This window comes from Leptidea sinapis, chromosome 45 (genome assembly GCF_905404315.1).
Source record: "Leptidea sinapis chromosome 45, ilLepSina1.1, whole genome shotgun sequence".
NCBI classification, from domain to species: Eukaryota; Metazoa; Arthropoda; class Insecta; order Lepidoptera; family Pieridae; genus Leptidea; species Leptidea sinapis.
In genome coordinates, this window is record NC_066309.1 from 844,108 (window position 1) to 871,149 (window position 27,042).

General features: G+C 35.5%; 2 protein-coding genes across 3 annotated transcripts; one reads left to right on the plus strand and one right to left on the minus strand.

The window, feature by feature from the left end:
• The first annotated feature begins 634 nt into the window (after positions 1-634).
• Positions 635-25,340, plus strand: LOC126977469 (centrosomal protein of 162 kDa). 2 transcript variants are annotated; one of them, XM_050826300.1, is made up of 5 exons: positions 635-1,165; positions 17,986-18,544; positions 19,050-19,565; positions 20,785-20,999; positions 24,293-25,340. In XM_050826300.1, exons 1-5 carry the CDS (start codon positions 812-814, stop codon positions 24,551-24,553), a joined length of 1,905 nt encoding a protein of 634 aa, XP_050682257.1. In that variant the 5' UTR covers positions 635-811; the 3' UTR covers positions 24,554-25,340. The 2 variants fall into 2 exon arrangements, with proteins under 2 accessions (XP_050682257.1, XP_050682258.1); XM_050826301.1 differs by lacking the exons at positions 17,986-18,544; positions 19,050-19,565; positions 24,293-25,340 and having other exon boundaries at positions 20,785-20,930.
• LOC126977483 (carboxypeptidase B-like) lies at positions 2,999-12,246 on the minus strand. Its single transcript, XM_050826325.1, has 9 exons — positions 12,083-12,246; positions 8,958-9,227; positions 8,250-8,441; positions 6,219-6,352; positions 5,757-5,917; positions 4,990-5,118; positions 4,696-4,792; positions 3,929-4,075; positions 2,999-3,323 (listed from the first exon to the last, which is right to left on the minus strand). The coding sequence occupies exons 1-9, from the start codon at positions 12,183-12,185 to the stop codon at positions 3,075-3,077; spliced, it is 1,482 nt and encodes a 493-aa protein (XP_050682282.1). The 5' UTR covers positions 12,186-12,246; the 3' UTR covers positions 2,999-3,074.
• Positions 25,341-27,042: the final 1,702 nt, after the last annotated feature.

Genomic DNA, 27,042 nt, shown 5'->3' on the forward strand with positions numbered 1-27,042 from the left:
ACAGATGACATACCGTACAGCTTCTCCACCAAACACTCATCCTTCAAGTCAGAAGACATCGGCGCACAGCCAGGGCGCTATCAAATATCATCGAGGCCCAGCAAATGCAATTCTCAAAGAATTTTTAATTATTAAAAAAAAGAAATAAATGAATAATGAAAAATGTTGAAAATTACAATTACTAACTTAATAATTTTGAGCTGATTCAATAAAGAATATCTTAATCATTTTACTGTATTATTTACTTATCTCAAAGTAACGACTAAACGCTCTTTTGGTGAAATAGGAGTCCGAAACTGTTAAATCTTTTTCAATGTCATTTTCGATTAAATTTAGCAAAAAATTAAATTGATCTTCATTCATTCTCAAATAAAGTTTATATCGGCGCTATAAAGTGTGGAATTCACCAGTCTGCGTTCTTTCTTTATTTATTTGATGGACCCAAACGCTTCTTTTTATTTTTTTTCTAGGCGGACAACATAAAGCAGCTGCCGCTAATTCGAAAAATTCGTCCTCACTTTCACTACTCGACATGTTTCTTGGTCAACAGTTCTTTGTGGAATAGGCAAAGGAACGCGTCTGCAAGCCACGTCCCAAAAGACGCGGCTGACAGCCGCGTCCGATAATGTGGTTGCCGGAACGTAGTGGTTAAGATCTCTTTGTGGTTGCCTAGCAACCTTCAAATAGCACAACAACAAATAATACAAAGTTGGTTTGGTTTGAAAATAAGAAATAATTGCTTGATAAAAATTATTGCAATTTAAATCGAATATTTGATAAAATAATTATGGAATAGATTCACGGTTACAAAATGTCTTCTATGTCTAGTACTAAAGATGCAAGATCGTGTCAATCTATTAGTAACAATGAGTTTCTTTTATTAGAAAAGACCTGTGAGGCACTTAAGGATAGCGACGAAGAAATTAAGCTTTTATTTAACGAAATAAATAAGTTGTCTAACAACAAGGACCTTGGAATTGAAAATGAGGATGATATAGAATTGATTTTGAAGAGAGCAGAGGATATTGCTCATGAAACGAAGAATCTGCTTAAGAGTCCAATATCAAATTCTTATAAAGGAGAAACTATTCCAGAAATAAAAGTATTTACGCCAGATGAAGGACAAGCTATTAAAGAAGTATCTGCGACACATGTGCACAAAAAGGTAGGTAAAATAAAATTAATATTGCTATATGACCTAGACAAACATTTTTTTTTCTAATATGGAACAAATGTACTGAGACGAGGTACAGATTTTCTTGTTTTCTCTGTTACATTTTACAATTCCTTACAGCATTTTTCAGAATTTCCTCTTGGATAGTTATGCTCTCTTCATTCTAGTTACATTTTTCAACTTTCCATACATTCCTGCCTAAAACTATCTTGTACACTTGAAAATGCTTAAATGCCAAGGTTGGGTGGTCTATGAACCTGCCTATGGATTAGTAAGAGTTGTGGGTTTTATTCCTAATGGAAACCTTGAATATTTTCCCACATCTGTTTTAATCAAAAGTTGACTTACACCATTAATTGGTTTCAACAGATTCACTGCTGTGAGATTGATTTTTATATACAATATATATCACACTTTTGCATCAATATTAAAGAGATTTCTGACAATCTCTTCTTTATGATTTGTTATAATAATAAAATCAAATCAAAATCACTTTATTCATGTAGTTCAAGGAAATGATACTTAAGAATGTCATAAGTTTTCTTTTCTTTAAATTTACTACCTCTTTAAAAAAGGTTGAGCTTTAATATGAAGAAGTGGCAGGAAACTCATGACTACTCTTTTAAATCAACATTTACAGCTTCATTGTTTTACAAATAATTTCAATTACAATATAATCTGTTGAATGATGCAATATAAAATCTCAAATGTCAAATACTCGATGCCTTACAGGAGTAAGTAAAAAAAAGTAAATGTGAATTAGGTACTATGTGAAAACACAAGAGTTATTGAGTTCAGTAGATGCATCAATCCACTCACACCATAAATAAGTAAAGGTATTATGTGTACATTATATTAGTGCGTTATTATTTTTTTTAAATAATAATTACACTATTGCCTTGCTTGACCATATTTTAGGGTAGAGAATGACCCACCCCATGTCGCCATTGCAAGCAAAAAAGTAAACATGATGTTACTAGTCTGACAATAAGTTCTGTATACACTTTGGCTGAAGTCCTCTCTCCTATTTAATAAAAACTATTTTTTTGATATTATTTATAACTTTCTCAAGCTAGAATTTGTACCAGAATAATGGAAAAAAAATTGTTATCCCCATTGGAAAACCAGGAAAAGATTTCCTTTTACCATCCTCCTCTTCTCTCTCAGAGCGCCATTTGTTTCCGAAGTGTTAGTAGTGTCTAGTATATATTAGAAATGACATCAAAAATAATTCTAAAGGAATCAATTTTGAGAAAATAAATGCCTTTTATGCCTGCTTACAGATTAGCTTCACTCTCAGATCATCCTCTGATACCCAAACTTTGTGAATTTTGATTTTTATTTTACGAGGCGAAGCCAAGTGTGATAAACCCACATTCGTGTTTTAATACCCCTTATTACACAACAGTTGCATAAATAACTATTATTTTAGAATCTTTAATAGAGGATTTAAAGCATGGGTGCAGATAAAAAATATTATAGAAACGCTAAAATCGTTCTTTCCATACAAATATCTTACTGACAGTTATCGGTAGACCTCTCATCCGTTGGTAATAATCAGTCAGTAAAATGTCATTACGGTTGGTGTTAATAGAAACAGTTTTCAAATACGTCGCGTTGTAAATATTACAGGGTGTAGCAAAAACTATCCGTTTCTTATTTATAGGATCCGAGATAGAAACTTATTCTAGAATAATTAAAAAAATCTAAATTTGAATACAAAAAAAAAGAAAAATTAGATTTTGTTGATGTGTAACCATATATATATATATATCTCTCCCTTTCACACACTCCCACACATACAGACAAATGAAATACTAGAAAGATTAGTAATAATTTAATACATACCTAACATAAATAAAAAACTTATGACATAATAAATCACAACCTTAGTTAAATTTTAGTTAATTAAGTTTAAATTTAGCTGGCGCGACAGAACCCTTAACCCAGCAAAGGACTCCTTGGCTACAGATTCTATGAAAGATGTTGGCAGGATAAAGCCGTAGTGGCCAGTATCACTTAATTCAATAGTGAATGAATATTTAATGCCTTGTGATTTAGCCCAATCATCAGATCCTCCAGCTGCAGGGTATAACACTTTGCTTGAGGCACCAACTGTGTATTGTGATCCGCCGGCACTTCTGATTGCCTGTAACAAAAAACATGTGTATAAATAGACTTTTCCAGTGCCGGATTAAGCAAGAGCTGGGCCCATAATAAATTCTTTCAAAGAGCCCTGGATCTATATTGGAAATAATTGGTGAAGTGTCTGATGTGGATCGCCTTAGTAGTAAAAGTTGTAATGTTTCACGTTTTTGTGACATCAAGTATATTCAATATACCACATCATACTAAGTTTAATTATTATATGCGGGGGCCCCATTGATGTGGGGCCCGCAGCAATAGCTACACTTCCTACATGGTTAATCCGGCACTGACTGTTCTGGTGGAAGGAATGAATGCTTATATATAAACCTACAGTACCATAACTATATAAAGTCATTCCTTATTGTGGACCATTAAAACATAAATATCATCATCATCAGCCAGAAGACGTTCACTGCTGGACAAATGCCTCCCCCAAAGATTTCCACGACTATCGGTCCTGTGCTGCCCTCATCCAAAATATATTCTGGTATAAAAAATCAATAATTGATGTGGTGATGTGATATGAGGTGATCACAAATCACTCTATTTAATAGTAACAATTGAAATATTTCCTTCAATCTAATATTTTCTACATTTGAAACTCACCTCAGCCATGCTTTTGCCAACTTCATCCAGGTCTATATAGTCTGGTGGCACTGCATTCTCATAGCCCCATGGGTATAATAAATATTGCCCATAGCTGTGGTATGTTATATATGCTGTGAAGTTAGCTGATGTTGTTTTAATGAAATCCTGTAATTTAATATGAATTAATATGGGAAACTTCTACATTATTGAAAGCTTTTGTATCTATAACTACCATAGCCTGTTTGCCAATAAAGGCTGTGGTAATCATTTGGTGGTGATATACTGAGCCGGCAGATGCATATCTGCTCTCTCGCAAATATTGCGAACATCACCTGGAACTAAGATATATTTTTCAAGGGTGATACATTTATGCATTAAATGGCCGCAATCCCAGGAAATTGCAGAGATGATTCATCGGCGTCAAGGCAAAAATCTGCAATTTTATTCGTTTTTGATTCTTATCACACAGATGTGATTGTTTAGGCAACACTGCCCAGTTAGTTCTTATAATTATCGATAGATACGTAGGATAGGTTATATAGAATATATATATATATATATATATAGGATAGGTTATATAGAATATAACCTATCAGTCAAACGGTTCATATGCTCTCTTATAACTTCAGTGGAAACAATCGACCGTCGCTGGCCTTATGCCGGGTGTACACTATATAATAATAAGTTGAAGATTCATTCCTGACTTCACTTTATACTTGACTGAATAAATATGACCTTTACAAATATTTTAATACCTTTGAAAATATTTATTTTTTTCTACTTACGGCTACAGCCTTTGATTCTGGCTCAGAAAACATTCTGCTGCCTCGGTAGATGTCACTGCAAGGGTTTGATGAAGAGCCTCGTCCACCCCAGCGGTATCTGTTAATGTTTTTATGTTATTAAGACGATATTAGATTAGTGTAAGCTTAAGAAGCTTAAGAAATCCTCTATATATTTCTTGGTAACTTCTACGGTGTGGCGAAAAAAAAGTTGGAAGTTTCGCAGTCTCAACATTATTTGGCTAAAGTTTGAAGAACTTATAAAAATTTGATCAGAATAAATGTAAAGTTTCATACCCAAAGTTTCTGTTTAAATCAGTACCGATGCACTGCCTGCCAAGTAGGGGCTTCCTATTTTTCCGCCAGAGACGATCACTTGTGTGGGTGAACTCATAGCCGTCAGGATTTACAACCGGTAAAAAGTACCTGGAAACAGTTTAATAAAATCGTATAAAATTATATTTTTTTACCAAAAGTAGTTTAAAAAAAATGAGGAAAACGGTTGACCCTAAAGGCCAACCCTGCAACTTCCCGCTAATTCCATATTTAAACGCGTCAAATTGTACTTATGACTATTTTGACCCGTTCGAGCTATCTAGTTCATACAGTGAGCTGTTGTATGTTTTTGAGCTCAAAAGTTAAATAAAACCATATTTTATAATTTTTTAAAATGCAGTAACTTTTGAATGAATAAACCGATTTTGACGCAGTTTTCAGTCGATCGGTAAATATGTTTAAACATCAGTTATTAATAACTATTCCAAAGAAACCACCATTAGAATTTTTTTTTTGTCGAGATATGATGAAAACTCAAATTTCGAAAAACGGGGTAAAACCTATAACTTTCAGAATTTTGAAAATTTTCTAGCGGGAACTTATAAAATCTGTTATTCAAATCTAGTTTTTACTAGGGTATATTTTTCAAACTCAGTATATAATCATTGCGGTTTTTGTGACCTTTTATTTGTTAGTATAGGATTTATTTGGAAATAATTAATATATGATAATATATGCCTTTTTATGCCTTTTATGCCTTTATAAGCTATTCAAGTATAAGCAGTTACCAATCAATGTTCTTAACATCATCAGACTCCTCGTCAAAGTTCTCAGCAATTTGGTTGATGAAAAATGTAACGGTGGCCGGACTGATCCATTCTCTCGCGTGTATACCACCATCGATAAACACTGCTTTGTTAGTTGCTTTGCCATCCGATATGCGTAAGATCTGATAATAAATTATGCTCATTAGGGTTTTGTTCTCAAAGACTGAACGGAACCTTACTATCAAAATTAGGATGTTAGTTTGCATATTACTAATAGCAAAATACGACAAAAATACAGATAACTAAATAAACTAAAAATAACTACATAAGTGATATTACTTTGCATTAAGTTGATCTATTCCGACTAGGACTCAATGTTTGTTTTTAATTTTTTGAGTAAAATAATTATATACTCGCTATATTTGTTATATTAATAGTATTTTGAAAAGATGGGTATGTGGGATTCTTAGTGAAGGTACAAACCTTTATATCTCTTCCTTCGTAAGATTTGCCAATGGTTTTAACACTAACGATCGCTGGGTACGTTTTTGCTAAATAGTCTAAAAATCCATGAATATCCTCCAATCTATGGTACTGTTTCCATGTCATTCTGTGGCCTGCAAAAATATTACCATGCTAGCTTATATTAGTGGAAACTCAAAAAATATAGATTTATTTGTGATTTCCTTCACTTCATTTATTAAATATACTCTTGAATCATGACCATGATTAGAAAAAATTAACACGGCAATTTTAATGGGGATTACACCATGGAGTGCAGTTTAGTCCAAATTGAAAGATAGGATATTTTTTATTTCGGTTTGGGACCCATAATAATTACTTTTATTTTCAATATTTGTTTTGTATGGACATATTATCTATGAAAGAATTTATTGACGCACGGTTTGACAGTTCTGTTGTGAAACAATTTCATTATATCTTATATTATCAACAGGGAGCATTTTTACGAAATACTTATTGATATTTTGAAATACTACTGGCAAATTCCTATACAAAAGTATTTTTATTATCTTCAAAAAAACGTCTGTCGGGTCAGCTAGTAAAAATATATAGTTAAAATAAAATTAACAATATAAATTACATATAGAAACTAGGTTGCAATATCCACCCAGCGTCGATACATTGCTGATAGCATCAGCCTGTCAGACAGACTCCTGATAATGCCGTTATTACACGTCTCAACCCTGGACATCAACGATGCAATTCTTTTACGCTGAATAGAATTAAACGAATCAACTCTAGCCTCCGAGTACATTTCTGAAGCGGTACAGCAAAGTTTCAGGCCCACGAGGAATCGAAAAATGTTATATGTATATACTGGAGGGAACACAGGCGTTATAGTAGTAGATAGTCGGTAATACGCCGCAGTGTATGTTGACTTTTTTTAAATGTAGTCAGAAGATTCTTAGGTCACTTGAAAAGATTTATATTTAACACAAGACATTGACACATTTTAAAACATTCAATTTGTTAAAATATGTGAAATATTACACGTAACTAGTCTATAAGTTAGTCATATATTCTAGAGATTAAAATATTGATTTCTAACAAGTTTATGTCCGGTAATTTTAGTCGCTGCTTTCCCAACTCATGGCTACAGATAACAACTTTCCGACTGGTTATATACGTTTTACAGTTACTGGCATGCATTAAGTTAAACATCGGCATTATTAACGCATTATTAGACACAATATTATGATAGTGCAATCTGTCGTTGTGCTTTAAGCTGTTGGATAACGAACCCCAGTTCGCGCTGGGCCAATATTCCATGGGAATGTTCAGGGAGTTGTATCCCATATAGGCCCCTGTATAACTAAAGCGACGGGAGTTTGCCCTGTAACGCCAAAAATTGTAAGCTCTTGCTGTAACAAAATGATACCAAGCCCTGGAATATAGATCGTGTATTGGTAAAATACGAAAATGGAGTTTCTCAGACGCGTATGTAGGTAGTACATCATTTTTATTTCTAGGCTAATATATCTGAAAAACATATCTGAAATTGTGAATAAAATAAAAATTGAATCCAAAGTTAAAGGGAGGACAAATCAGACGGCAATATTATTATTTTTTTCTAGTTTAACAGGTAATTAAATTACTGTTTTATTGTTATTATTTCTCGTCCCTTATTAAATAAAAAAAATGTCTCATAACTATTATTAGTTACTACTATTAAATTTACTGCTATTATTATAAAGTTACTGGTAAAGGTTACTATAACATGAATGACTTTCTTATTGTCATTACTGATTGGGGATAGAGCGGACGCGCTCAGGCTATTTAAATATTAAATTTTATTGTACCGAAATGTTATCTATTAAAAAAAAGAAGAAGCCCACTGAGTTTCTTGCATCCGTTCTTTTCAGGCATAAGTTTCGAATGACTTCGATTCCTATTTTTAAATAAATATTTGCATTTCAATTAGATGTAGAGTTAGCTCGTTGGCAAATAGTTCGTCCGATAGTATCTTATATGTTCATGATATTGGTACAGTACCTCGTCTATCCTGAAGTTCGACTTCGTTCTCGTCAAGTGGAGGATTCTCTTCATTAATCCTTTTCTGCAAGTCTTCGATAACTATGTTGAAGTCAATACTCTCTCTCTTAAAAATCCTAGTGACGTTTTCTATTGCATTTGGCTTTACAAGTATGTCGATATAGGTTTGGTTACCGGACCATGTCGATATCACTGCAATAACAAGTCAGATCACAATAAAATACACGATTTATTATATCTATCTTCGACACTTTTCTTACTCACTTCCTAAATATTGTATTTCCAAATAAAAATACTACGTCTCACCCAATGACAATACATGATTGGAATAATTTACTACAGATTTTTTCCAATTAAAAGTGAGTTTATGATATTTTTGGACTTGAAGTAGTGTCAAACCTGCAGCTGCGGTCCACCTTAAGTAAGTAATCACCGTGGTCTCTGCTTTCACCAGAGCGGTCCCGGCTTCATACTCAGGCCACATGGTGACCTGGACCTATGTCACTTATCGAGTATACATAATTTATTATACATGTAACACTTATAAGTAAGACTTACCAAATGTTCTTCTAAAAATCTATGAATTAGAAACTCGTAATAGTCAAGCCAAATTTAAAATCTATATTTTATTTACATCTTTACATTTACCTCTTCATAAATATAATAAAGTAGATATTAAAAATATCCTCATATTAACAAAATACTCACAATTTCTTCTTCGTAATCTGCCTATGACAACCCTTGCGTTATTCTTGTCTGTAGGAACTTTCCACAACTGTGTACCACTATAGTCCACCTTGCTCTCAATCTCTTCAGCTCGAGCAATTATTTTGGGCGGCGCGGCTACGTTATTAGTAGCAGTCGCTTCTTCATTATTGAAGGAAGGGTCCTCCGTTGTATACTCAGTGGTACTGACAAATGGATCCACCTCTTCTGAATGTGTGTTTGGTTGTTTCACAGAATTCCTTTGAGGCCATCCTAAAAAAATTTATAGCAATTAATCAGTTATAATATTTTAACGTTAATCTTCGATAAACATAATATAAAATTCATGTTTGTAAACAGTTTTAGTATGAACTTTTCACCCGCTATCGGGAAAGCATTAATTTTGATAGAGCCTTTGTGTAGGGATTTATTTAGAGTAAGTTCTCTATATGGGCTTGTTGCTTCCCAATTTAATTAAGAAATACTTGGATGATTCTTGGTTCCTCATATGATTTCGAAGAATTCTGGCTTCAACAGCATTAACAGCGTTTTAAGTGGTAACAGCATGTGGCTGCCTTGATATGTTGGTATATGTATTGATAGTACGATATACAAACATATAATTGATACCTAGCTTCTGAAGTTTCTTGAAAATGGCCGACGGCTCTATACCCAATTGTGCTAGACAGTGACTGTTATTCTCTTCTTTAACACCCTATTCTATTATATGAATAATAATTTCTAAAAAGAAATGACGGGAAATGATCGCAGTTAGTAAGCAGTTCTAACGTAATAAACGCGTTCCAAATTTGAATATAAAAAAATAACGGATTGCAGGAAATTGCCGGCAGCATTGCCGGCAGAATTGAAAACTTGAACATTACCGTTGTGCATTTTTAAATTATTTGAAATGGTCAGCCGTTAGGGAATAATTTCGCACGAATTGTTACGAAAAGTACTAGCATTTATGTAATTTAATACATTTATTGAGCAATCGTTCATAAAAATGCAATTAACACTTCAGAACTAATTACATTTATTTTACATTTAAAAGTTTATCTCTCAGAAAAATCAACTTTCATCCATAATTTCAACGACTGTCTTATGAATTTTTGATCAGGTCACGTGCCCTGACGCGAGTTTAACATTTTATATCCATCTCAAGATAAGTGCTGAACGCACCTAAAAAGTTTTCTTCAAAATTATTTAACGGCTGAGATTCGATCCCTCGACTTCGCGGTGTTTCGGCTTCGCAATCACAATGATTCAACCACTGTATGATCATTAACTATAATTAGTAAGAAGTATAAATCTTTCATCCATTATTTTAACGACTGTCTTACGAATTTTCGATCAGGTCACGCGAGTTTAACAATTTATACCCATCCCAAGATAAGTGCTCAACGCCGCTAAAGAAGTTTACACTTCAAAAATAGAAGTTATTAAGTTAGTTAATTAATAGCTATATGACCATACTACCTATTAGTTTGCTGCAGAATTATGCCAAAGATTCTATCAGCGTTACATTGTTTAAGGGCAATACCGTGACTTTACTTCACACAATGGTACGTTATGTACTAATGTTTATAATAATAGTGTTACTTTATTTAAAATTTCAAAGCCAAATTAAAATACAGACCATTTTGTACATCCTTTATACAAAAGTATTTACTCCAGTGGAAGAGCTATTTGACCTGATTCCTGCCTCTGAATTGCACATTCGTACGACACACCCCAAATTGTGATATTATCGCCACCATCTGGATGTGTTTGTGTGTGCGGTTGTGAAAGAACTTACTTCCACGTACAACAAAGCTAAGGAATGAGCTACCTTGTGCGGTGGTTCCATGACGATACGATATAGGTACTGTAATAAGGAGTTGTTATAAGGTTCGCCGTAACGCTAAAGAATTAGATTTAAATTCGAAAATTTACGCGAATAAGAAAGCAATCGAGATAGACATGACAGAATAGATGATGATGTGAAATATGAACTTTCGGATCGGCCTAATATTTAACACAAAGTGAAAGAATGTTATTATGAAAACTTTATATAGTAAAAGAATATTGTATATATTTTTAGAAGAAGAATCTTTTATTCTACAATGATCGCGTGTGAGGAAGCGCGTTTACCTTTCTAAAAGGCCGGTAACGCTCCTGTGATACCTCTGGTTTTGCAAGAGAAGGGCGGCAGTCATCACTTACTATCAGGTGACCCATACGCTCGTTTGTCCTCCACTTCCATAAAAAATCGAATACAAATGATCATATCTAAGAAAGTGAACAATTGTTTTATTGTATAATCAATCGTGCTTGCTACGCCAAATGCTATGAAAGGCTTACGTTGAATCTATAATGGGAGGGTTAATTGAAATGCATGCCTTGTCCGATTTGAGACACCTTGTAATGGCTTTCTCTAGCCGCGTAATTTATGTTTAGAGATTGTCCTTAATATTATTCCGTTGATCTTATATACTTTTAGTGATATAATTTATAAAGGGTATATTGAAATCGTAACAGGTGTGGAAATCGCGAGAATTTGCTACAAATATATTTTTGGTCAAAGTCAAAGATTTTTTATTAATTGAGGAACAAGTTAGCTTTTTTTTAACCTTTTACAAGGCGTATATCATATAATATCAGCTTAAATGTGAAGAAGTGCAAAGAACCTCATTGTCACTATGATATTAACATTTTGAAAATTACGCCTACGAGTATACACTCGCCCATACTTTATACAATACGTTTTATATGTACATACCTAGACATGAGACGTTTTGAGTTACTCAATATTATATTTCAATGGATTTCCCCTTATTAATGCCGGATAAAATTAAATTTTCAATAATTATTGCAAGTGATTTTTAGATGTCCCTTTGCTTGGAATGAAAAATAAGTTTGTGGTATATATATCTTGTGGTGACTTCAAAGTACTTGGTTGAGTATAATGCAATATAAAAAGCATTGGCGATGCTTCTATTGCTAATGTATTATATATTCTATATATATATCTTGTAAAATTATTATAATAATTTATAGTCGCAGCAGCTTATTTATTTTGCTGTACACAAATAAAAAAAATGTATTAAATTTAGTTCAGATATCATCAGGATAAAATGTTTTCTTACCTTTTCCGGGTTCAAGATCGTTTATGAGTGGTACGGTGAGGGCTTCGGAGCCCACCACCAGAAACACGAGTGTGCTGACCCAGACCTTCATTGCTACTGGCATAGAACTCGTCCGAGAACAAGTTGAAAGCGGTCGCTGCGATGCATTTACTTTTCAATGTGTCTCCGCCCCTTACATATTTTGTGGAGTTATGTGCATGCAAGTGGTTTGATAGCATTGCTGTTTCTATGTAGGGAGGAACTGTTGGGTACGATGGGATCTTTGATGTTATTGCATTTCATACAATTAAATTCAAATTGTGGTTAATTTCTTGCCTACTTACTTGAAAGACTTTTATTATTATATCATATATCAAAATTGATTCATTTAGAATTCTTTTTGGTGTGTATGAAAATTATGTAAATCACTTTGATATAATGGCATCCAAATCACAACTTTTTATTTTAAGGCCATGTATAATGATGATAAGATATCTCTAGATATCGGTACAACTACAGGTATTCCGGTGTCATTTACATAGTCGTTACATTTAAGTAAGTATTACATGTATGTTGGTATACCCATGGGATTCAGTAAAAGCTTTCGTGTTTGATTTTCCCGTTATGGCTGTGATCATTGCTAAGGTTTCTCTCGGTGTCTTACTATCCATAACGAAAAAAGAAAATATTTTATGAGAAATGAATAAATATTTAGGCTTAAATATTATTTAGATAGTAGCTTGAGTCTGCGAGTTTGCCTGCGTCGATTTCCGCAAGAGTCCAAATACATGTGAATGTATAAATTTCAAAAAATGTAAATGTTCACATTTCATATTTTTGCGAATTACAAGTTTTCCGATCTTTGATTTTAATGAAACAAGGCTATATTTTGGTCTAAATGAAAACTCGTTCTTCTAAAATCTTTTCAGTAGTTTTTGTTTTAACAGATTATTTAAATCGCTTCGCTAGTTTTGTGCTGTATTTTTTATTCACGCTTTTCTTGCCGCTGTTGTGTTATATGTTTAGTTTACACCAAATGGGTATATCAGAGCCGCTACAAACTCAATCTCATTCAAATACAAATAGTTTATTTAACTCAAAAAAACGTATTCTATAAAAAACCATGTTTAGTTACCAATACTTAAATACCATACTTATAATACCTACTACAAAACATATCACAACACAAATATTTATTAATAGAAAGTTAGTAGGTACGAATTTGATAGTGATAGACTTCTTTAATAAACTAGGCACATACAGACAGTAGGTTTATGTGAAACAGATATAAAACCTGGTGCATTATTCCACAAAATAGCTGTTTTGTTGGAAAGTAGGTATGTAGTCTACATTATGACAACAATCTACTAGTACATGGCAGAGCTCTAACTCCTTACTAAGTTTCCCTGTGTTCAGGAGGACATTATGTTAATAATATCTTTCACGTCAACATGTTTATCACTTCGTTTCTTAGCCAGGTCATCCCACGCTGCGGCCGGTCGTTGGCACCAAGTTGCAGTTATTTAACAACCACGAACTGTTTACAGAAAACTTGTTTGACCAACATGTGTTCTGGATTTACACCGCTCAACCCATACAGTTAGGTGTTGGAGAAATCTCGAGGCCGAAATCAACATACTAACTTGAACATATTGTTTGTTTTGATTAAAAGTTTTTTTTAAGAAAATCAAAATTACGATACCTGAGCAAGCTTTGCATATACCTAAAGTGTGTCACAAAAATAGTGTCAAGTATATCTGCATATTCCACTTTTTTTCATAGTTTTCGAGTTATGACTGAATTACAAGAGATAATTTATCACAGAGACATCAAGGTATGGGACAGGTACCTTCTTGATTATATTTACATTAGGTGAAGGGCATTAACAATAACTTGTTGTAATCAGATGTTACCATATAGTCTTGTAGACGTTGTTATGAAATGAAATGAATTAAAAATAAATCATTCTTTAATTATTAAGACAATTTATTAAGTAAAATAAATCACCCCCATATTCCTATCGGTGAGATAAGAACAGAGGATGGCCAGCAAAATCCAAAAAAGCTTTGGTGATTCATTATTTTCTGTATTTGTTAGTTTTTCTACTTAGATTGACTAACACTTGGATTGACTTTTGTGCAAATTTAAAACTTCATTTGACATTTAATTTTTTTCCTACCAGTGATTTGTTTTATTAACTACCGTACTCATTATGTGTGGCAGAATTGAGAATTTACAATGAAATATTTATTTAACTATATTATCATATTATTTTAATTTAATTCATAAAGCATTTAACAAGTAACTTTTGTTTGAGGTATGCAATATTATATTTGGAATATAATAATTACGATCGACCGTTAGTTTTTTTGACAAAGTTTAGGTACTAAAGTGAAAGTTATAAAATGAAATATTTGTAACATCTATCTAGCGATAATATAAAATATTTACTATCGCGTTTACATATTTTTATGGTATGTAATAAAAAGAAAATTACATTTCTACATTACTTGATGAAACACAATTTGGTGAGTATTTATCCGTAATGATAGGTAGGTATTTCAAATTTATTAGAAGTAATGTAAGTGCATTTCTGGTGGGTATTTAAACACAATCCTTTAAGCTCGACGGCACCAATATGAATCGTTGTTAGAAATAATAAATTGATATAGTTAAATAGATATATAGACACTTTATTGCATCCATACAAACTTAAATTTAAATATAAAAGATATAATAAAGATGTTAAGCTAATCTGATTAAGTTAAGATGTTAAGGATATTTTTATACCAAGCTCTGTAGTATCGATCGGTGGCAGATCACAGCCCTGGTTCGATGCGTCAGTTAAAGCAGCATCTGACTGCAAAAAACAGGCGTATCGAACTTGGGTTGCGGCGCTGGGCACAAAGGATCCGAACTGCAAAGTTCTTAAGAGAAAATATAACCGTGCCTCCAGATTTTTTAAGCGGCAAATCGCCCGTGCGAAGTCTAAGCACGTCGTCAAAATCGGCGAGCAGCTTTCCAGTTACCTGACCGGAACACGCAAGTTCTGGTCGTTGTCGAAAGCTGCTCTTGGTAACTTCAACCAGCCGTCCATGCCGCCGTTGCACATGAGGAATGACACCCTGGCCCATACGGCAAAAGAGAAAGCCGAGCTCCTGTGCGCTCTTTTCGCCTCCAACTCGACTCTTGACGACAATGGAAAAACACCGCCGACCATCCCGCGGTGTCAGAGCTCTATGCCTGAAGTACAGTTCAGACAGAAAACTGTTAGGCGAGCTCTGTTTTCGTTGGACGTCAGGAAGTCGAGCGGGCCGGATGGCATTTCTCCAATCGTGCTTAGAACGTGTGCCCCTGAGTTGACGCTGGTGCTAACGCGTTTATTCCGGCACTCTTATTCCAAAGGCGTAGTCCCTGACTCATGGAAGTCAGCCCTTGTCCATCCGATCCAAAAAAAGGAGACAGTTCGGATCCGGCGAACTACAGGCCTATTGCTATCACCTCCCTGCTCTCCAAAATCATGGAGAGCATAATTAGCCACCAGCTTTTAGTATACCTAGAGGGTCACCAGTTGATCAACGACCGACAGTACGGCTTTCGCCATGGACGGTCGGCAGGTGATCTTCTGGTATACCTAACACATAGATGGGCGGCGGCTATTGAAAGCAAGGGGGAAGGCCTGGCAGTTAGCCTGGATATAGCGAAGGCCTTTGATCGTGTATGGCACAAGGCGCTCCTCTCAAAACTTCCATCATTTGGGCTTCCCGAGAGCTTGTGCAAGTGGACCTCCAGCTTCCTCACTGGGCGTAGCATACAGGTCGTTCTCGACGGATATTGCTCGAACCCGAAGCTCGTGAATGCTGGAATGCCCAAAGGCTGTGTGCTATCTCCTACGCTGTTTCTTCTGCATATCAATGATATGTTGGACACCTCCAACATGCATTGCTATGCAGATGACAGCACTGGTGATGCCGTATACACGAGCCATGCAGGTCTCTCTCGGGAAATCGTCGACCAGTGCCGGGAGAAACTTGTGTCTTCTATAGAGTCCTCTCTCGAGAAGGTCGCGGAATGGGGTAAATTGAACCTTGTCCAATTTAACCCCCAGAAGACTCAAGTTTGCGCGTTTACCACTAAAAAAACCCCATTTGTCGTATCACCGCTCTTCGAGAACACTTCTCTTAAAGCCGCGCCTAGTATCGGAATACTGGGTCTCGAAATCTCGAGCGATTGCCAATTCCGTGGCCATCTGGAGGGCAAAGCCAAATTGGCTTCAAAGAAGCTGGGCGTCATCAATAGAGCACGGCAATACTTCAAGCCGGCCCACATTCTAGCGCTCTACAAAGCGCAGGTCCGGCCACACATGGAGTATTGCTGTCATCTCTGGTCTGGTGCACCCCAGTATCTGCTCGATCCATTTGACCGCGTGCAACGTAGAGCAGCTCGAATTGTCGGGGACTCAGTGCTCTGTGAACGGCTGGATCACTTGGCGTTGCGTAGAGACGTCGCTTCATTGTGTGTCTTCTACCGCATTTATCACGGGGAGTGTTCCGAAGAGCTGTTTAACCTGATTCCTGCCGCCGAATTTCACCATCGCACGACACGCCACAAGTTAGGATATCATCCCCACCATCTGGATGTGTGGCGGTCCTCCACAGTGCGGTTTTCAAGAAGCTTTCTCCCTCGTACTACAAAGCTGTGGAATGAGCTTCCTTGTGCGGTGTTTCCGGGACGATACGACATGGGTACCTTCAAAAAAAGCGCGTACACCTTCCTTAAAGGCCGGCAACGCTCTTGTGATTCCTCTGGTGTTGTAAGAGAATGTGGGCGGCGGTGATCACTTAACACCAGGTGACCCGTACGAAAAAAAAAATCTAGTCTGATGATATAGGTATGTAAGCTTATAAAATTTGAAAAATTCCCTAATTCTTCGTGGAGCCCCCAAACCATTTTTTTTCTATAGAAGAAGAATTTGTAAGGAACGTCCACTTTTTGAATCAGTTTGAAAACTGTAATAAAAAATAAATAATGTAACCTGCCATCAAAATAGCTTGATGCTCCTTCGTAGTAGTCTGACACATACAAATACTTCTTAGGATCTTCTTCAACCAAACCTAACCTACTTATTAAGAGCTCTCAATAAGCACCTCAATGGATACCTAAAATAGAATACGTTTCCACGAACCTTCCACCACGTGAACATTATACAAAATAATTTAAAATAAAATAAGGCCTCTGGACTCGTAAAATATTCTCAAAGATAACGTGCCACTCCGTATTCCATACATACATAATGTATGTACATACAATCTTTATCAGGGGTGGGCATTTGTTTTCTAGCAAGGTAGGCACTGTAGATGTAACTAGTCGTAGTTGCGATTTATTCCGATAGAACCACATAAGTTGTATGAAGCGCTGCTTGCTTCGTATAATATGCAAACTGTAGACTGCCTACCGTAGGTAGTAAATTAACTTGAACACTAGTGCTATATTTATTTAGGTTCATAATGAGGTAGGCACTGCCTAATTTTCCATATGATATGCACGCCTCTGATCTTTATATATCACTAAGAGAAAAACTGGCGATGTCGAAGGCCGTCAGTTATATTCTAATATTGTTTATCCCATTCAGTGCTAAAATAATAATAGTACCTAATCTTTAATGTAATAAAAAACAATCAGCATACGTTTCCTTATTATTATTTAATATTAACTTTTATTAATATAGATAATTCCGTGTCTAATAATAAATAATATTAAACTGATTCACCCTACAATGGATACACTCACTCAAATATTTTAAAACAATAAAAACAAGCAGAAACTTGCATCCTGTTACTGACATCATAGTTACCTTATGCCCTTTCCTGCTATAGCTACAGAGATGGACTTTATTGTGTCTTAAGAAATATATATTATTGCAGGACAGTCACGTGGCTAAACAAACCGGAAAAGAAAATGTAGAAATTCGCCGTAAAACAAAAACGAGGCCTTTCTCTGCAGGTGTTATCGATAGTAAGAAGAAAGAGGACACGAAAGCGTCGCGATTTGCATCGGGCACGCCGAAAAAGATTAATAATTTAAAACACGACCAGCTGTTGGAAGAGCTCAAGGATACAAATGAACGAGTGAAAAGTATTGAGTTACTCAACGTACAACTAACTGATGATAATAAAATACTAAAGCAAAGGTTACAACAACTTGAGGAACAGAAGCAGCTAGCTGAGTTGAAATCAGTGGAATGTGAGAGATTTGTTAATAGACTGGCAAAGGAGTACCATAACAAGGAGCAGGACTTTAAAACTGCCACGGAAAATGAAAAACGTGTGCTTTCTGACCTTTATAAGGAAAGGAATGAAAGAAAGAATCTCACCGTCCAACATGAAAAAGATGTTACAGTTATTCAAGATCTGCAAAGACAAGTTAAAGAAATGGAGATGATTTTGAAAAGGAAACATCCTGATTCTGTTTCTGCACTCATCGGTAATTAATCATTATAATACCTGCCTGTCTGTTGTTTGAACAGGAATTGAATCCACTATTCTTATTTCTGGGCTCTTACACGATTAAGGGAGTTTTCTTTATCTTCTTTAAAAAATATTTCTTGCTTCAATAAATCTGTCTTATGGCATGTTATTTTTACGTTGTATAAGACCAATAATTGAAATGAATAGCAGTTAAACGATGATGAATGAACCACCACTCTCAAGACCGTGGGGTCATGGCCTTGAGAGTGTTTAGTTACAATATTGGTGCACTTGTAAAGTTGTGGTTGTGCACCCCGTTTTATTTTAATTAGAAAAAGGGTAACAAGTACATTGCGATGTAGTCGGGTTGTATTTTACGGGACCGTTCAGATTATTGTTGATAGCAGATGATAATCCTTAACATCAGGTGGACCATCTGCTATTCCCGTAAGAAATGACCAGCGCAGCTCCTTTTTCATTTACAAGAAATATGGAACTAATTTAACTCTTTGAATTTACAGTAGCTTCGAAAGCATCAAGTGTCGAGGATAATAAGAAAAAGCTTTTAGAAGAGCGAATTCAACGGTTAGAACTAGAATTGAAAGACAAGGAAAGTCATTTTCAAAGCGTTTTACTTACTCTTCAAGATAAATTCGGTGATATGAAACAAAAGTACGAATCTCATATCGTCGATGTTGAAAGAAAGTTGATGGAAGAGCGGAAGTTAAATAATGAAATGAAAAATAAGATTAATAAATCGAATTTACACGACGCTGCTGTCCAAACAGTGCCTAAAAATCATAACACAGTTGCGTCCCAAACATTTATAAAGCCCGACCGAGCTTCGTCGGCAGTTAGCCGACTGACCCAGAATTCAACATTGATTTTTAACAAATTGAAAGAGGACAGTTATCTTATAGCGACAATAAAAGGCTTACAGACAGAGTTAACAGCTAAACAACGCACCATTTTGAAAATTAACAGGGAGACGGAAGAGTTGAAGAAGAATTTAAGGAATTTACAAAAGGAAAAAGAAAGTAATATTACTATGTTTTTAATGTTATTAAGTTGATATATTTTTCAAGCATTCTGGTACTAATATATTCTATCTGGCATCGTGTAGTGTTAGCGCTAATAACCTATTGGTAAAAAGCAAGAAAACGAAATATATAAAATTTACCTTACCAAATATCAAAAACGTAGATGCAAGTGTTTTGTTATACGGAAAGGTGATAAAACTGGTGGAATCTGCTATATTTCTTGGTCTGGATTCCAAATTACAATGGGACCCCCATATTAAAGAATTGGCGAACAAACTTACTTCTGCAGCATACGCGGTTATAAAGAATAGACAATTAACTGACATAGATACGGCGCGACTTGTATACTTCCATAGAATTACTGTGGCTTCTCAATATATTCTTAATAATGTAATGTATGTTCATAGGCACATAAGTGAATTTGCTAGAAAATGCCTACTACTCGGCTAAGCCGAGTGAGTAAGTCTTTTGTGGGGCGATGTATAGATATGCTTTTACAACAAGATCCCAGAAAATGTTTAAAACAAAAGTATTACGGTATTCAGAATAATTGTTAAAAAACGTTTGTGTGGTTACTATGACTTTCTTAATGATACCACAGATTAGGAATGGAGCGACCGCACTCAGGCTATTAAATAATATGTTTAATTGTACGATATTACTTTGTAAACATATTTTTTCCATGAAAAAAAAACCCCGCTGAGTTTGTTGCGCCCGTTCTTCTCAGGTATGAGGCATTCGTTTTGGAATGGGTGGTAGTTTTTGACTTTCAATAAGTGATGTCACATCCGATATTGAATAAATTATTTGAATTTCTTATCTAAGCTTAGCATCCATATTTATAGTTTGGTCATAAGTTGTAGTTAACTGAAGTAAATAAAACTAACACGAGTTTGAAATGTGCTCATAAATTAGTACACGCAGATACAGATCTAATAATTAAGTAACAAATTTTTAAATGTTGATTTAATACATATCGTGGTATCACGCATATAAATAGCAACGAGCTGATTTAACCCGACTATAGTTGGCATGGAATTTTTTCCATGAGTATAGGTACTTTCGTTTTCTCTTTTCTCGGAACGCCATTTATTTGCGAAACTGATTTCACTGTCGTCAAAAATAATTCTAAGTTTATCTTTAAAAAAAATGGTTTTCATGACTCATGTAATAGATGCATAGCATTACGTTGATGTAATATTCTTTTTAATTCTAGTTCTGCTAAACCTGAATCCACAGAAGAAAACAAGTTGCAAACCAGCGAAGTCAGTTGAAAGTGTAATGATGCGAGTGACGAATGAAATCGAGGCCGAATTGTTTGAGTGTCGGAAACAAAAGGACGCTTTGGTAGAGGAGAGAGCTGGATTGTTAGCGTCGTTGAAACGAACCAACGAAGATCTTATTATGCTTAAGAAGAAACGGATACAAGATGTGAGTTTTTTTATGTAAATAAACTGCATGGACTGATAAATGGTTTATAAAAATCTAAAAAAGTAAGCTAAACATGTTACCTCACGTCTGGAAGTAGTTTTTAGTATTAGTTATATAGTTAATTATTTAGTCACTAAATTTAGTTAATTTATAGTTAATTATTTAGTCACTATTGGTGGCCACGGGTGCACAAAATGTACTCACAATGTCCACTACGTGATCAGTGGCACTACACATCTTATTGCGAGATGCTATTGGTGAAAACACATTGACTACTTTTTACAGAAAATAAAAGACAATCTTGGTGGTTAACAGTCCACCAAACTCTCAATGTAGTCGGATAATGCCTACTTTGTACTCTGCTAACTTATTGAGAAGTTTCATAGAGCTTTGAGCCTCTGATAACCTTGGTCAATCAGCTTGTTAAAAATTGTTTCTTCAGTAAAAAAAATATGGTGACCACCTTGTGCATACCGCTTACTTGCGGGTTGTACACATTGTACTCTGCTGGTTTGAGCATTACCTCGGCTGTTCAGCTCGTTCAGCAAATTGTTTTCGATAGTGTTGTACGGTAAAGGGGCTCCTGTTGTCGCAATTAAACCACTATTTCGATCAATTTTGTGGGCAGTGTTAGCCTGTTATCTTTTATTATTCTAAGTAATATAAAGGATAATAATAGTTGTTTAAAAAATTTATTATTAATTTGTGTTTAAAATTTTCCTTTGTAATGCTATCAATAAAGAGGTGTTTAGATTATTTATTAGCCTCGCAACAATACATTTAGTGGTTCTTTCACCATATGTATTTCTAGCACCAGTTGTCTCTAGTCTCTTGTTTGATTTTAGACGAGTTTGAATCTGAACCTCAACCTTCCACACCCAGCTCCTTCCAGTAAATTATAACACTCGTAGGGTGGTCGCAGACTTTTCGGAGCGATCTCGTATATACTCAGGTTTGCGCCCGTTAGTTGGCCAGTCCTGCACATTATAGGACAACCGTTTTGTCCAGAGCCAGATATCCTCTGCACTTAAGGCAGTCCGTTACGCTGATTGTGAATTTTGAAGTGATTGTTTGTGATGTGTGACCCGTGAGTGTGCCCACCATGTACGGATCTAGCTGAAGGGCAGCGGTAGGAGTCGCAAGAACCAGCCACTTGGGTCACTGATACCAAGTTCCAGTACTTGCAAGTTTATTCGCTGCACCATTCCCCAACGTACTGCTGCGCCCCTTCATCAATTGTAGAGTTACCTACTCACTTGTTAGAGGCAACTCGTTCCAGGATTTGATAACACATATATATTAGTGAAGAGTTATAGGTATTTCAGCGCAGTTATTACCGCCTCCATAGTATAATTTTCAACTCAATAAATAAAAATTTCCTGTGGCATCGCTTAGCGTTATTGAGTACCTACCTACTCGCCTAAATGAGGTGTCTCTTTGTTAATAATTTATATATCCGGCCACCACTTTTACGACTATATTTTATGCAGAACTCGTTCATTACTTTTATTAAACCAGTACACTATATATTGCTATAGAACGAACTATTTTAATTTAAAACTTTTAATTGGGCTTGCTTATAATGTGTATTTAACACTATATTTCTCCAGATAAACTACAGTTATATGTAACAAATAATTATAATAGATATCATGACATACAAACTTCTTAGCAAATATTAATCTCATTGTTCCTCACATCATTTAAAGATATCTCTTTGATATCTCTTTCTATCTAGCACACAGTAGAACGAACTAGGCTTGAATTCTTCCATTAAATGAATCAACCAGTTTGAATCTGAACCTCAACCCAGCTCAGAGCTCTATGCCTGAAGTACAGTTCAGACAGAAAACTGTTAGGCGAGCTCTGTTTTCGTTGGACGTCAGGAAGTCTAGCGGGCCGGATGGCATTTCTCCAATCGTGCTTAGAACGTGTGCCCCTGAGTTGACGCCGGTGCTAACGCGTTTATTCCGGCACTCTTATTCAAAAGGCGTAGTCCCTGACTCATGAAAGTCAGCCCTTGTCCATCCGATCCAAAAAAAGGAGACAGTTCGGATCCGGCAAACTACAGGCCTATTGCCATTACCTCCCTGCTCCCCAAAATCATGGAGAGCACAATTAGCCGGCAACTTTTGGTATACCTAGAGGGTCACCAGTTGATCATGGACCGACTTGTGTCTTCTATCGAGTCATCTCTCGAGAAGGTCGCGGTACCCCCAGAAGACTCAAGTTTGCGCATTTACCACTAAAAAAACCCCATTTGTCGTATCACCGCTCTTCGACAACACTTCCCTTAAAGCCTCGCCTAATATCGAAATACTAGGTCTCGAAATCTCGAGCGATTGCCAATTTCGTGGCCATCTGGAGGGCAAAGCCAAATTGGCTTCGAAGAAGCTGGGCGTCATTAATACAGCACGGCAATACTTCAAGCCGGCCCACATTCTAGCGCTCTACAAAGCGCAGGTCCGGCCACACATGGAGTATTGCTGTCATCTCTGGTCTGGCGCACCCCAGTATCATCTCGATCCATTTGACCGCGTGCAACGCAGAGCAGCTCGAATTGTAGGGGATCCAGTGCTCTGTGAACGGCTGGATCACTTGGCGTTGCGTAGAGACGTCGCTTCATTGTGTGTCTTCTACCGCATTTATCACGGGGAGTGTTCCGAAGAGCTGTTTAACCTGATTCCTGACGCCGAATTCCACGTTCGCACGACACGCCACAAGTAAGGATATCATCCCCACCATCTGGATGTGTGGCGGTCCTCCACAGTACGGTTTTCAAGAAGTTTTCTTGCACGTACTACAAAGCTGTGGAATGAGCTTCCTTGTGCGGTGTTTCCGGGACGATACGCAATGGGTACCTTCAAAAAAAGCGCGTACACCTTCCTTAAAGGCCGGCAACGCTCTTCTGATTCTGTCATTGCAAGAGAATGTGGGCGGCGGTGATCACTTAACACCAGTCCTCCTATTCCATAAAAAAAAATCAAACGATCTTGTAACAGATTACAAGCTAATAATAGCGCTATCGATAACTTGCGATATAATAAAGGGTCCAAGTTTATAAGTGAACTAAAAAAACTGACGTCATATGCAGTTTAATGTTTTTTTTGTTTTTCAATATTTTTGTTTTTACTAAAGAGTTGTTATTTTTGTATTGTGAATGCTGTTAACACTTATACACTTTAATAAATGTTACTCTTCGAACGATAATTATAAGTTATGAATATTTTTTTAGTGTTTAGTGTAAGATCAATATCAAGTGTATCATAAAAAATAAATATATTTTTTTACAGCTCCATACTCTACAAATCGCACACGAAAAGGAACTGATGCAAATGAATATGCAGCTGTATCCCTTGCAAGAAGAGATCAAACTTTTAAATCGCACCGTCGAAATTCTGCAAGAGCGCTTGCGTTCCGCCGACGACAAACTGGTGAAGTACCAGGCTGGGTTAAAAGATGAAATGTATGGAGGTGGCGATAATGGTGGCTCGAGGAGTACAGGCCGGTCTATACCCGCCTCAAAGAAGAATAGTATTGAAAACGACCGCTAGGTTTTTATCTCTTGGTTATAGAACATTTATTGTATCAGGTGTTATTTTGCGGATATCCATTATTATCCAAATGTGATTTTTATTTAGTGTAACTTCCGCCAAGTTTTGTCTTTAATCAATTCGACACGTGTTTCGCCTCTACACGAGGCGAAATCCTTAGGAGAAATTGACTCGCCAAATTGTGGCGCGAGACTAATTGTGTAGAGCAAAGAGGATGTAAATACTGCGTAATAAGAGGCGGAGATATGTAAAAATTAAAATTTAGTTTAGTATGAAACATGCAGTCATTTGACATAAGTTTGAAATAGTAGTAGTAACAGTATCGCGATTGGCCACGAAGTATAATCCGGCTCAGTTTGAAAGGGAACAGTTGCTTAAAACTTGCCGAAATCCACTACGATTACTATCTCCTATTTTTACAAGATTGTATCTGTCACCTGTCAATCTATCAATGACTGCACGTCTCATACAATCGAGTGAATCGCTTTTTTCTTAGAGAGTTTCGCTAGGCTGTTGTAGAGGCGAAATCTTTCTAATTGATTAAAGACAAATCTTAGCGGAATTTACACGCAATAAAGATTTGTTTTATATTGATTAAAGAATAATTTAGCAGATCGGAAACGTGACAACCTGATGTTTAGTAGAAGCAACTGTTTGTTTATGTTTGCTGCATTTTGTGTGTAAAGATATGGTTAAATGTATTTACTTTAAAGAAACGCTAAAACGACTGATACGAAATGTGTTCAAATGTGATTTTTTTCTGTATTGTGTGTCTGTGTTCTGTATTATTTTTGGGTTGTTTGATGAATTTGATTGACAATTGAATTAAATGTTTAATTAAAAGTATTATATTATACTATTTCGTTTATACGTGGCTATCAGACTCTCGAATCTCATTTAATTTACAATTTAATGTTTTCTTTATTCCACTCTGAATTATTATTTTCAATAATAAAACTACCTACTTATGAAAATCCCGGTATGAACATGACAGGATCGAATAAAAAAAAATAATTTGGTTATATTCTGTGTAAACATTTTGATGAATTCATTCATTATTATATAACTACAAGGAATATAATTTAAAAAGTGCTTCTTTTGAATTTATAAGGAGACAGTTTTCTTGCAGTGCCTCTAACTTTTATTGTTGTAAAATTATGCACAAATATAGTTTAAATGTTACATACAATATTATTATAATATAGATAGTATATTATTACATTTAAGTATTTATTTTTGTGGTCGTAAATGGAATAACTTACGGGACATACATTCGTTTAGGCCATAGAAATCTAAATAACGTGCCAGAATAGACATGTCGCCTTAAGCCGGGTCTGCTGCCCTTGTTTTCGTGTTTGTTTACACAAAAATATGTTTTATAAACTCATTGGGGGCGTGGCCTAACACTTTTATTAAATAAAACATCTAAACATTTTTTCCGCGACGAATGGATCATCCGCGTTCGTCTGCGGGAAGGGATTCCCTCATCAATTATGACGAATAATTTGCGTTTACTAAATTAAGACGTGTCATTCGTAAATCGTAGTTAGCGATAATTCTTTTTTTTTGTGATGTAGTGAAATAATGAAAATACTTTGTTTTTTTACAACTGATATCCAAAATACCAGTTATTTGGGATGGTAGCATATAGACACTCCTAATCACATTAAATCATTCCTCCACAGCCTTTTGTTTTATATCAGTTGAGACTATTTTATATGAAAACAACTTTTGAAAATTATTATCTGAGCAACGAAAAAAGTTTTTAATACCAAATCTATCATTAATTTTTAATTCTTAAATATGGTCAGACCCGGAATCTATTCCTATGTCTTTTTTTGACAACTAAATCTACAATTTCTAGAGCAGCAGCCACGTCTTCATCGAAACTCATTTTTGAAATGAAACAAAAACAGACGCAGCGGTCGGACTGTTTTGTTAAAAAATTGGCGCAGTGGTCCCGGCTTTACTGAGCTAGTGACTTATTGACCATCGGCGACTTAGTAGTGATTTAGTATTTTTATCGGAACGGCGAACCTGAAACAACCTATTATAATTGTTGTATTTCAGTATATAATATAACTGCGGAAACTTCCACAACCGGTAAACTATACCAAACAAAATATTCCATTTAATTGGTCTTTTTTCAACCAAACTTCGTGAGAATTGACATCATTTGGCATACTTACCACGAGCAACAAAACCATGATATCACCGCGAAAATATGTGAATCCATTAGTTTTTAGATACCTCGAATATATAAGTAACAACGACCTCTGTATGTATGCACGGTGTTACCTTACTTCATTATGCCCAGAGTATTAAGGGAATTCTTAGTAGCTTATACTATGTGCCTTGTAATATAAGTCAATAGTTCCTATCTTAGAATAAAAATAATTCGGCCCAGTAACATTCAAAGCCAATTTTAATATTGCGGAAACATTACATTTGTTAAACTAAGTTGTAGTTATACACTTAGCTGAAATTCG